The 13,257-nt window shown below is 42.3% G+C and overlaps 1 protein-coding gene across 3 annotated transcripts in view; it reads right to left on the minus strand.

Moving 5' to 3' along the window:
• Nucleotides 1-4,622: 4,622 nt before the first annotated feature.
• dclk1a (doublecortin-like kinase 1a) overlaps nt 4,623-13,257 on the minus strand; it is a 58,126-nt gene continuing 49,491 nt past the window's right edge. Inside the window, exons 7-17 of one of the 3 annotated variants that reach the window (XM_036524970.1) lie at nt 12,219-12,306; nt 11,595-11,761; nt 11,358-11,477; nt 9,974-10,120; nt 8,307-8,440; nt 7,911-7,988; nt 7,411-7,507; nt 7,217-7,297; nt 6,617-6,730; nt 5,463-5,536; nt 4,717-4,859 (exon numbers count right to left, since the gene is read on the minus strand). In XM_036524970.1, coding sequence (XP_036380863.1) covers nt 4,802-4,859; nt 5,463-5,536; nt 6,617-6,730; nt 7,217-7,297; nt 7,411-7,507; nt 7,911-7,988; nt 8,307-8,440; nt 9,974-10,120; nt 11,358-11,477; nt 11,595-11,761; nt 12,219-12,306 — 1,158 coding nt within the window. In that variant the 3' untranslated portion in view covers nt 4,717-4,801. Of the gene's footprint in view, nt 4,860-5,462; nt 5,537-6,616; nt 6,731-7,216; nt 7,298-7,410; nt 7,508-7,910; nt 7,989-8,306; nt 8,441-9,973; nt 10,121-11,357; nt 11,478-11,594; nt 11,765-12,218; nt 12,307-13,257 lie in introns of all 3 variants that reach the window. The other 2 variants (XM_036524969.1, XM_036524972.1) reach the window with 2 other exon arrangements.

Consider the following 13,257-nt stretch of genomic DNA (forward strand, 5'->3'; position numbering starts at 1 on the left):
TACACACATACACACACACACACACACACACACACACACACACACCCATATACAGAGATTAAACTGAAAAAATTGAGATTAAGCAGGTTAATATCATCCAAAAATGGTAAATTTTCTGACCTATAAAATCCTAAAGCTATAAACATGTTTTATTGAAAAGATGTGAAATATGTGCATCTTGAGAGCAGAGAAAAAAGAAAAGAAAAAGAAAATATGCAAGGAACTGGGTGATTGGCGTTTTCTGTTGCCATGTGTGATTGTCCAGAAGCCATCCAGGCGGAACTGTAACTTTGCATGCCAGGAGCTATATGGATGAGGGTTTGGGATCTGTATATCTGATTTTATTTATCAGTTCTCTTCATATCTTTGTCTTTTTCTTTGTATTTTGAATTTGATATAAGTTTGGCCTTTCATTCTGAAAGTGGTACACAGACTGCAGGATGTTGTAATATTGGACAAGGAGCACTATTTTGGTTATTCTTCAATAGGGTACTATTGTTTTTTTTTTTTTGTTTGTTTGTTTGTTTTGTTTTGTATTTAATACATTTTGTTGGAAAATATCTACCTTATGATTTCATAAGTTGTCTCTACCTGCTGTTTTATGTGTATGTCGCAACTTAAGGCAAAATTTACACGAAAAGTGTTTGTTCAAAATCATTTAAATATTAACTTATGCCAATATATAAAGATCAATAACTGTAAAATAAAATCAAATGGTTTCCTTTTTTGTCGTATTTATAATAAAACAAATAAAAACAAGAATACTTTGAATACTTTTTTTCCCAAAATAGTGATACTTATTTCATGGTGATATACATAATGCAGTATAGAGCTGGTTTATGCTGCCCTCTGTTGCCTGCAGTGAATACACACAGACATATTTCTGTATGACTGGTAAACTTCCTCACAAGGACTATTCCCTCTCATTCTCAATATACAAACATGGCTGATAGCTCTGTCATTGGTTGACTCAGAGAGAAAAAGTTAAATAAGAAAGCAGTATGCAGGGGAGAGGACTGAAACCGATCATTATACACAGTAGGCTGGCAGGACAGCAGGGGTCTAACGTGCTGGCGGCCATGACAATGCTACAAGTCCTGCCGAGTAGAGGACAGTTCTACATAGGCAATAGAAACAGAGTTATTTTTCTTATGGTTCTTTCTTGACAGAACCATTTGCCTAATGCCCATGACCTAATGTTTCATGTGTTCCCCACAAAAAGCACCCTTATGATGTTAAAAGACATGAGATGATGATACATAATATACAAAGATGCACAAAACTGGAAGAAAAATTTGTATTGAATCACCTTTTTTACTGTAAGAATGTCATTTTAGTTAACATGGCCTTACATAAAAAGCCCCCCTGCCATGTTTTCATTTTTTTTTTTTATTGAGATTTCTTTGATGAAATGCTTTCATATAGTTAGAAAGTTTTGTATCAACTCATTGCAATTCATGACAACTCATGGCAGGGCATTCTGAATTTGGAGTTTGTTAAAATTAATTAGAATTAATTAATTGGAGATTCCAATAAGAGGGCAGCAATTGTGTGCTGGGTCAGTCCAGGTAGAGTCTGAAGAGGTGCGTCTTCAGGCCCCGTCTGAAGGAATGGGGTGAAGGAGCTGTCCGTAGCGAGACGTGGAGTTTGTTCCACCACTGGGGAGCGTCTTCTTTTTCTTGTCTCAGAAGCAGTGGCCCATTCCATTTGATATTAAAATACTTCCAAACATCCAAACCTTCTGGACGTAGACTGGAGAGTTCTGACATCATTATCGCCACACCACAGAATTCATTGTATTATTACACACTGGATTCAAAGAGACAAGTATGTGAGGACTCAATGTGATCTTAAGTTGGCTGTGAGGTTGCTATGTGTTTGATGTAATTAATTAACAGGAATATATATTGCTCTGCCGTCACAGAACAACCACTTTCTTCTATGATTGACTGTTGCAAGTGGGGTCTGAATGGAAAGTACATTGGACTGCTAAGCGTCTAAACATGGCCATCATCAATATGAAAGAGACACAAGAGTCAAAATCAGTAACTTGTTCACATTTTTATAAAAGTGCCATGCTGTGAGAGTAAATAGCCATTTAGTACAAACACTAAAGATTGAACTGAACAGTTTGCCTCCTCTAAACCTCCTCTAATCAGTCACTCTTGATGACAACCTGCTATCCAATAACTTTCTTACTTTATATCAGCACCTTTTTGTCAGTCAACTTTTACAATGTTGATATCAAATAGTACATTACTTATATCAAAAGGAAATGGTTAAATGATGTTTGCAACATTGTATTATGGATCGATAATGACCGGGATTGTTCTTAAAAACTTTCTATATTGGCTATAGCCAGTAGATGGCAGCATTTTGTCACACAATTTTAAGAGGCAGCAAAGATAACTTGCAGTATGTGCTGTATTACATACAATTGCAAGTTTCACTTGGATATTTAATTAACCAGTTGTAATCAGCTTGAAACAGTTGTATTTTACATGATTTTGAGATAGTTACAAGAGCAAACCAAGCAAAAACAAATGTTGTACTGATACTTTATTGCAGGAAAATTTCAAGTCATTGTCAGCACTTACAAACACTATAAATGTTCTTATTACAAATACATTGCTTGGGCCCTTCTCTCAGTGCCCCCTTTACAACACTTGTTCATTCAGAGAACCACAATTCACACACCCTTGAACAAACAGATACATTTGCACACATACAAAACATTGCGCTATAGAGGGAAAAAAAATTCAGTTACCTTTGCACTTAAAAAATGCTACATGTGCACCGAATTCTGCAAAACATTCATTCCTTTTTATGTTCCAAGTGCCAGTATTCAATTATTCCATCTGTTCCATTGAGATATCTATAGTCACTGTCTTCACCCAGTCTGCCATAAATATCTCCATCCTTAACTCCACCCCCTCAATCAATATCCCCATCACCATATCCACCCCCTCTATTCCTCCCAGCATGAGATGGCAATAATCATCTCTATAACAGTAAATGGTACCAAAACTCCCACCTGCTGAATGAATATGATTTTACTTTTTCAGTTGCTGGCACTGATTTTGTACCCAGGACAGATGTGTACGTATCGGGTAAAGACCAATTGTGGGCAAAATGTGTCTGAAAAGCAAGCCCAGTCGTAAGACAGGCAGCGTTCTGTGGTGAGGCGATCTCTATACTTGAAAAGAAAGTGAATGGAGAAAAAACTGAGCAATGTCTACAATTCTGCTCTGCGGCCCAGTGAGCTGGTTAAGCAACAAAGCAGGATGATAATAGGCTCATTAAAGGAGGTGTTTACATTCATTTAATTGCACTTGTTGAGTCGGTATAATGGTGCTCTGCAAGACAAACATACACTCCTGTGACTTTTTTTTTCCCTTGTTTCTTAAAACCTACAGGCCGACAGCATTTGCTTCAACGCTAAGGCAGAGGCACGCGAAAAGAGAGAACTAAAATGACAGAACACGCTTGCCATTTTAATATCGGTCATTTAATCAAGTGTATTCTATGACTGCAGCCAAAACACAGGTACGGGTAGCCAGAGGACAGGCGGGAGCAGCAGGTCGGAACCGCTCGCAGGTTCGTTTGGTTTCATTCCTCTGGAGCCTGGGTGGTGGGTGGTCCTCAAAGCACCAGTGATCAGACCTGACTGACACTGCTACAGTACTGTCAGAGGCTTTAGCGCATTCAGTCAGGGCTACAGGTGAGGTCCTGCCAGCGTCTTGAAGACCTGACGCCTTCATAATTACATAAAGCTGTCAGTTTTGTACAGAAGTGTTTGTTTTTCCTGGAGGCTTTGCCTCAATATAAGATAACTATATCATTGGCTATTAAAATAAATCAAATTTGTAAATGTTATTTACATAGCATACAAAGCAGGTCCTTATAAAGGTTTCTGCCATGCCACCAAGGTCATAAGGGTGTCAATCTATCTATCATTGATCTAGCTTTACCTCTTTCCTGTTATGCCCTCTGTTCTCTTCAACACAACTTCACAGAGATTGGTTCCCAGACACTGTTACCCAGCCACTCAATGGTGCTTTACACAAAAGGTGTCTCATAACCTAGGGGGTGGACTGATTCATGGAGAGTCTATCCAGGCAGGCAAAGAAGGCTTCCATACACTGCTCACATATTTCACCACTGCTGCTCAGTGTATGAAACATCTATAAATATTGCAGAGTAAAATGGAATACTCAGAGGGATTGATCAGTCATTCTGAAACAGCATTCATATCATACAGTGTCATCCATTACAAAACCAGACTGAAATGGAAACATTTAACAAACTCCTCTTAATAGCCTCCTACGCCGAGTTAAACTTGATACTCACATAAAAAGGACAGTTACAATAAATAAAAAATAAATAGGCAAACATATGAATTAAACGGATACACAAATCTGTGGCACCCTGACACTAAAGCGATGTTTACTGGTACGTCTCAGGGAAATTAAACTCAGTGTGTGCACCATTGTGCTTGAATTATCACATGGTTAAATAGTTTCCCGTTCTGTTCTCCTTTTTCATATCCATTCCCCCCTTTCTCCTCCTCCATCCCCCTTTCTCCACTCTCCTCTCCTCCTCCTCCATCCCCCCTTTCCCCTTCTCCTCCCCTCCCCTCAGGGCAGCCCCATGATGGGGGGGGGGCTTCAGAAGGGTGAGTTTGGGTGAGTAGACACAGTCTCAGAGGAGCCAGGGGAATAGTCCTCAGACTCGGGTGCGTTGGTGGGGCTGGGGCTGTCGTTGAGGGGAAGGCCGTCGTGCGGTGTCTGGAGCGAAGGTCTCACATTCTGGTGGCGTCTTCGTCCGAAAACCTGCCCCTCCTTATCAAGAGCGGTGGTCTGGGGGGAGAGCACAAGAACACCTATCAACAATTTGCGAAGGGGGAAGAGGGTGGAGTTTGAGCAAGGTCAGACCAGGCAGAGGGTTGCTGTCTGGGTCTGTTGAAATGGCCGTGGGAGCGTGAAGCTTTCAAAAGCGCAGCCAGATAATCCGCAAAGAGACAACAAATAAGCTCAGGTGTCACGGATTCACAAGGGGGTCAGAAGTACCATGTAAAGCCTCACAGGTGGGTGTGGACACACATGTGGCAGGTGGGAAAGACTCACGGGAGCAGCAGACACACAGGACTTTGGTGCAGCACAAGCAGTACAAACCCTGAGACGCATGCTATGGGGACACCTGTTTTGCCTGTGAGAAGGAGGGGAACAACCACAGAGACAATTGAATGGACCAAGCAGTGGTGATATCACTGACAGTGGAGGAGCCATAGCAGGGCATGACAGGGCCTCGCGCTGCCACTGACAGAGCACAGACAGACAGGGTGCAACCCAGAGATAACGTTTCAGCCCATCAGGAAAGGTGGGGGGGTGGGGGAAGTGGGATGGAGACCGCCAGGATGTTGCCATGGAAACACTGCATGCTGGCGCTGCACTGTGGCATACCTTATCCAGTACATCCCTGGGTTCTGGTAGTAGTCCAAAGACCCCGATCTCTGGATGCTAAAGCCATGGTCCAGCTAAACAAAAAGAAACAAGTGCAACTTTACAGCTGATCGCAGAGGTGAAATATTCACTGTGCTGCTCTGAGCACAATCTTTAAGCACAGCCAGAGGGGGGAGTTCACTCCTCTGTCACAAAGCTTAAAGGTGTCTAATTAACAAAATGAAAAAAGCGGAAGGCATATATAAGGAATAAAATACATTATAAATGGTGTATGTTAATGCTGGGCTGATGCCAATGATCCAAGATGCATCTTCCACTTAGTTGTATGCTCTTCTGAACCCTGTACAGGACCACAGTTTCCACAGCTAACAATTCTTATAGTTTGTTAGAGAACTCTGGCAGAGAAGTTGAACTAGATAAAAAAGTACCGATGTTGCAGAGGTCCTGAAAATGTAAATGTTTTGCCATGAATGAAAAACAACCTTTCCAGTCTCTGTTATATCTCTATTAATACTGTATAAAGATCATACAGTGTACTGTACTGTACTGACAGGTACAGAATTGTATCATATCCATTTAGCTCTGGCAGTCTGTAACAACGGAGCATTCATCAGTGTTTGGATAATTCTACAATGTTGATCAATGATTCTGGGTATAGTTACAAACCCAACAAAAAGAGATGCTGGCTTGAAACAATATGATGTAACTGTACACAGAATAATTACCTTTAGGGCCAAAATAAAACTACCAGACCTTTAGCACTAGGTCTGCGGTAGTGTGAAGGGTTCACGCCTCACAGGTTGAAATTAGTGCTTGGACAATACAGATTGAAAAAAGAATTCTAAGGTCTCAATTAGAGACAGACATTCAAGCGAACATCTGAGATCAATAATAAAGTTTTTTTTTATGTTAGAGTAGCTCATATATTACAAAAATGTCAACTGCCACCACTTAATCTTGATTGTGTTACAGCAAATCACAAAGTCTACACTGCAAGAAGGCAGTGACTGATATTTCCAAAATACAACAAATGCTGACATTATAAAACCGCATTCCTTTTATCTTCAATGTCTTCATTTACAATGCATGTCAGCATATACTACTATGTACTCAAGGACACGAGCATCAGTGGTTCTCAGGAGAGCGATGCTTACCGAAATGACGGACACTCCAGCTGTGGTGCTGTCAGGTTTGGGACTGGTGTTGAAGTGCTTCTTGATCTTGCCAGCTACAGACAGCTGGTGCTCGTTCTCTGAAAGGCCACCGTCCTGGGGGAATTCACAGGAGATATTAGGTCTCAGCTTGGATCTGGAACACCCAAGCTAACACTCAATTACAATAGCTGTATGTCCACACTATATTATTCCCTGCACAGCAGAAGACCATATTCAAGTCAAGGAATTACTGTGGTAAAGTATTACAATGCTCCATGATCTAGGTCTAGAGGCTTAGCACCCAAACACTACTCCATACTGTTGGTCATTGAGGCATTTGGGGATTTAACAAAACTGTTCCTTGAAACATAAATGCAGTGTAGTGTTTAGAGAGTGTATCTTGTAACAAATGACTGCAGGTTCAATTCATGGGTGAGGCACAGCTGTTGTACTGTTGTGTAATATAATTAGCCTATGTTTAGAATTAATATGATTTAATATGAGATATCACAAATACAAGAAATGATGCCTGCAAAGCAAGTAATTCATGTAAAAAGCTATTTACTTATTTCTGTTGCTGTACAAAATGAGATCACTCACGTGGACCCATGGATGTTCCAACACCTGCAGAGCCGTGTATCTCTGATCGACCTCCACCTGCAGCATCGACGTTATCAGCTCCTGCACAGAAAGACCACACACACAAAATCAGCACCAGTGACCACTCACATGCACAGACTCTCAAATACCCACACATGCAGTGTCTACATGCACACCTCAGCCCACACGCTTACCTTTGCGCTGTCTGAAACATTGTCCCAGTATGGTAGAGGGAAATCTAGCTGTCCCAGCAGAATCTGGTCAAAGAGAACTTCTTGATCATCGCTACTCCTGCAGGAAAACAATTTAACCAATAATTTAGTATTATGGTGTAGGACCAACAGTATGATTGTTTATGAACAGCTACAGTCCTGTAGATTTCTCAGACTCCAAAATCCTGATGAGTGTTGTGAATTACAATATTCAGCATGATTACTAATGGCTTCGGTAAAATGTATTTACCAACGAATATAAACTACCTATATAAAGGTAAATGTTAAGCAATAGTTTCACAGTATATTTTTGTGATTATTGGCTGTCTAACCTTTTAGAAGACAACTAATACCCTACAGCACTGATAAGCTTTTTCCACATCTAATGTACTGAACTAACTACATAGGAAAGCATAGTAATCGTTTATTAAGAAAGGCAGACTAAGGAATGCGTTTTTCCTTTCCAACACACAGGAACCTACCCTCGGAACGGTGGGAACCCACAGAGCAGTATATATGTGATGACTCCAGCTGCCCAGATGTCTACCTTAAGGCCATATCTGCAGAGGAAGAACAAATTCAGTTCAGAAAATGGGACATGCCTTTTTTACACAGGGTGTAGCCACTTAGAGGGATGATCTGGTAGCCTTTGATAATGACAATATTGTGGCTGTAAGAATTAATTAACAACTAGTCCATGATTTCATTTTATAAAGCTCAAACCCTTTTCCAGGGAAGCGTGGTAAAAAGGACAGCTGGATTTGATGCAGCTCCTGCTGTGGCCCTATGGGACAGCAGGCTTACAGACAGGAAGTGGCCACCACAGACAGGAAGTGGTCAGCAGACACAGCCAATCGGCCCCCCCCCCCCACACTCACCCACTCTCTGCGATGATTTCCGGTGCTACATATGTGGGGGTCCCGCACACAGTGTAAAGGGGCCCATCCACCACAGTGGCCAAGCCAAAATCACCAAGCTTGAGGGACTTGCTACCGTCTTGGTGTTCGTAAACCTGGGATAGACAATGACAAAGCAGGGTGAGGAATGAACATAATTTTAAAAAGCCTACCTTGTCATTTTCATTTGATCCATGCCTCTCCTTTCTACTTACAGAACACACTATGCATTATGTCCGTTTCCATGTATCTGCAGTGATTCACACAATATGTAAATATATGTGAATATATTATATAATGCATCTATACTGATGATTCTGTCAGAACTGCACCCTTTAATATTAGATGGAGATCGCACTGAGCTATTATGGGGTTTGTATACTGGAAGGCTGGGTTCCATAATATGCACAGCACTGTACAAAAAAAGCTGAATTCTCACATTCAGAGGGTGAGAACGGACAGAATGGTCTAAAAACGCGTTCCCAGTCACAAGGAATTATCTCCTGGGTGAGCTTAGCGCTTAGCAGCATCCGAAGAAGACGGCAAATCAAATTTGCATGGTAGGTAAAAAGAAGGTGGGAGGGCTACAGTACAATATTTTTGGCATGTAAGTGAACGAATCGTGAGAGACTGCTGAATTTCAGCCCTCCTGCTGCGGTAGACGAGCGAATTTAACGCTGCTGCTACTTCTACTGAAGAGGAAGCGTGGGCTCGGCTCTTTAATCACGTCACCTTCGGTAAAAGTGACCTAAATGTTACAAAGGAGCAGGAGAACTTCCTGTTTTTCATGGTAAGGAGGTTTATTTTTTCCACACGGTATGCTGGAGTCGCTCGGAGCGGTAAGCTTTGTTGTCAAGAGGTACAGTGTGGTGAGGGAGCAGGGTGCTGACCGAACTGATGACTCACCTCTTACGTCTATGTATAGATGCTACCACAGATACAGCAGTAATTATCAACTGCCCTTGGCACTGTTTCAGGATAATTACACAAACACACTCTCACAAACACATACACACACACTGCTCTGCAAGGCTGATGTCACAGATAAAGCTATATTTATAAATAGCCCTTGCTAATGTAAACACAAACACAAACACAAACACACACACACACACACACACACCATACAAGTGATATAACTAACAGTGTGCTTCTCTGTCCTGAAGGCCTGTGAAGCAGTATTATGGTGATGAGGCATTAGATGATGTAAGCTGCACTTCCGTTCACCGTTTTGCAGTCAATGATGCGGCCAAAGACACTGGTGCGTGGGCACAGAGTAACACTTCAGAGGACAACGGGCAACCCACTGCCAGAGCCACTTAGCAATCGCCTCCAGAACAGGAAACAGCTCAATATGTGCAACACAGACAGACTCATACTGAAAATAAGGCACATTCTGGAAAGAGCATGATAACTAAAATCAAGGAAATTTAGGCTGGCATCATTTTTACTTTGGAAATGAAATGGCTTCAGCGATAATTTGCCAGTCAGCCTCACCACAGAGCCTCTTCAGTGTTTTTGATACTAATGTTCAAAGGATAAGCATGATCCTTTCCCATTTTGGTCATGTATCTTCTTCCACAGTCCTAACACACACACATGCACACACACCCAAGAGTGAATGCACAAACACACAACACTGTTCTCACCAGCAGGTTCTCTGGTTTGATGTCCCGGTGGACGATGTTAAGGCTGTGCAGGTACTTGATGGCATTGGCCAGGTTGTGGAGCATGCCACTTGCATCACGCTCCGTGTACTTGTTGGTGGAGGTAATGGCATCGAAGAGGTCGCCCCCCTGTGGACAAACACGGAAACGGCCTTGTCATACACCGAAGCAAGGCAGCTGACTTCAGTGCCTCATTTTCAGTGACTTCGTCAGTGCTGCCGGGGATGCTTTCATTTAGAATACAGGACTAAGATCAATTCTAATCAATGTAATAAATGTAATATATCTAATCTAATCGAAACACATTCTCTGCTTACTGCACATTTCAGTTTAAAAGCCACGACAAATCTCAAGGTGCATGAGGAAACTAAGCTACATTGAAGTATCATAAACAAAAACCTTTGGAGGATTTTTAAAGAACCGCAAAGGTGTGAGTTAGAGTGCTGTACAGTAACTAATACTCTGTAGATAATACATTTATTGGAGACACAAACAATGTGCAAAAACCATTACAAATAATGTAGTCCTTGACTTCTTTGTAAATTGGAAGAAGGGTTGAGGGGTAAGAAATCTTCTGAGAGAGCTGGGGGGTGTCAGTGTCTGACATTCAAACAAGAATTTCAACACTTTTCAATCTGCACAAAATGTGTTGTTGATTCTGAATCTCCTCAAAGGCAGTGATATGTTCAATCTGGCCTAATTTTTCCCTCTGTGGCACATCTTAAAATCCCTTCTCAGAGAGTACAAGTGGAACAGCAGCTTAAAATAGAGCGCTCTCTCCAGCGCCAGTGCCCGTCTGAGGAACATTCATTAAAATGAGAAAAGCTGTCAAATACTGAGCCTCTGCTTATGACAAACTGTGTGTTCATTCTCAACACGGATGAAGCAAAAACACACTAATCCATTTTTATAAAACAACAGCCCTACACTTAAAAAAAAAGCTTGAAGTAGAACAACTAATTTCAGTTCATTCATCAAACAGAATGCGCTTTGAGGCCAGCTGTACCTGTACGCTGTACATACTGTGAGAAAACCAGTCAAGAGGAAATATCAAATGCAAAGCTAATTGAATGGGATTGGTGTAAGCATAGTCCTCTCTCAGCAACACATTAACATTTTTTGCAAAGCCATGTATGTGTATGTATGCTATTTCTCTGTCCCTCTCTCCTCTGTCATTCTTTCCCTGTCCCCCCCCTATGTATATTGATGTATGTATTTAGCTATCCACCTCTCTAGCCATCTATTAATCCATGTACTTACTTACCATCTATCTATCCCTCCACCTACTTACTTATCTATCTGTCCATCTACTTATCTATGTATCCGTCTGGTTGTTTAGGACATACATTCCTCAAGGAGACAGTACCTTCACCAGCTCCATGACCAGGTACAGCTCGCTGTAGGTATCCATCTCCTCAATCAACAGCACGATGTTGGGGTGTTTCACCCGTCTGAGGATGGACACCTCATTCTGGATCATATGTTCCTGGGGGGTGAGAGGAGAGCCACTCAGTTTGATCCGCTGTACAAACAGAATCAGTGACCATTGAATGTATTTTATGAAACATATTTAGGGTAGTTTTGAGATGCAGACTTCTCTCACCTTCCCTCTGCATTTGCCTTTGTTGATGATTTTCAGAGCGTACTCCCTCCCAGTGGACCTCTCCACACACTCCCGGACCACCGCAAAGTTTCCATCTCCGATTGTCCTTCCCACTTTGTACCTTTCTGCTATGGTGGCTGGGACCTGGGGGTACTCCTCCATCACCTCTGCTACGATACACACAGGAGACAGCAGCAGTGAGCCACTGGAGAAGAACCTGACTGAAGAGCTCAGTTGCTACCTTTTTCCATCTACATGAGTGTCAGGCCCTTATTTGAGTCACTTTCATGCTCTTTATTCTTAGACTCCTCTGTTGCTGATTCTCATCCATAGCGGCATGATGACCCCCTTAGTGATAAGGTGCAGCTGAGGTTTCAGTTGAGTGATGTGGTCACTGAGCACTGTCACCTCTGCAGCTAAACTGCACACCACCTGTCCCCTCAAAAGTCCAGAACGCTGACCACAGTTACAAGCTACTACTTTCTAATCCATTTTCCCCATCCTCAAAAGCTTAACCCCTCCCCTCCCCTGCCCAGATCGCCGTGCTTTGTCTGAGCATTGACCCTAACACCACCCCCCCCACATCCCCTCCACCCCCCCCACATCCCCCCCCCATCCCCTTACCTTCGCTTCCAGCCCCATCCCCCTCCTCAATGGAGCTGCAGACTTTGGTGGAGGCCAGAGACAGAGAGGAGCCGTTGTGCTGGGACTCCTAAGGTGTAGAAAGGGAGGGATGGGACTATTAGGAGGGCTACTCATCCTTCCTTCACACATGAAATTAAAAAAAGAGTAGAAATGAACGACTCCTCCAGCGACGTCATTACTACCAGACATCAGAGGCTCTCAGGGAGTTTGTCAGTTAGCTCTGCCGCTGTGACAGGCGTACAGTAAGGGCCGATTCCTCAGCAGACTTCATACCTGGCTGTCAGTAGGATTAAACATAATGGGGGATGCTAGGTGTACTGCAAACAGGATTCTACCTTTTAAATTTGCCGCTTCTATGAACCAATGGCATCCGTTCATATGGAATGCATTTTTTTGGTTTTATAGGCTGACATGTAATCTACCAATCTAGCACCACTGACTGGTGACAGAATGACCCCACGAAACACACAAGTGTACATGATAACTTCTGATCCAACAGTGCATGCTTAACAATACCTCATAAATGCCAAGCTGCATCGTGTTTATGTTGTTATATTCCATGCATTGGCTGTGTTGAGTGAAAGAGACACCATGTTCTAATGTTCTAACCAAAGCAGACAGGCCATTATGGTGAACCAAGATGACTCGCGCTGTTTGTCCTCATGTCCAAAACACATTCCTGTTTGTCCTGTTCTATATCTCAGTCACAGCTGTGTATATGTCAAAGGAGGAAAACACAGTTTCCATGGTAACTGCTTAAGCAAAGCTGAGCTAATAACATCTCCACTATACAGACAGAGCAGGTGGGGTCAGATCCCAGTGCAGTTCCTCTGCCAAACGTGCTCTCTAATTATGAGCACTTCCTGTTTCCTTCAACTTTGTGTATGAAAGCACAGGGAAAAAAGAGCTAACTCTAAACTTGCTGAGTGAACCTCAGTAACACAGATAGATGCTCATTAAAAAAAGATGTTAAACAGATCAAAATATGATGGGTCACTGGACTTTATTATACTATGTG

The sequence above is a fragment of the Megalops cyprinoides genome, chromosome 3 (assembly GCF_013368585.1).
Source record: "Megalops cyprinoides isolate fMegCyp1 chromosome 3, fMegCyp1.pri, whole genome shotgun sequence".
Lineage (NCBI taxonomy): Eukaryota > Metazoa > Chordata > Actinopteri > Elopiformes > Megalopidae > Megalops > Megalops cyprinoides.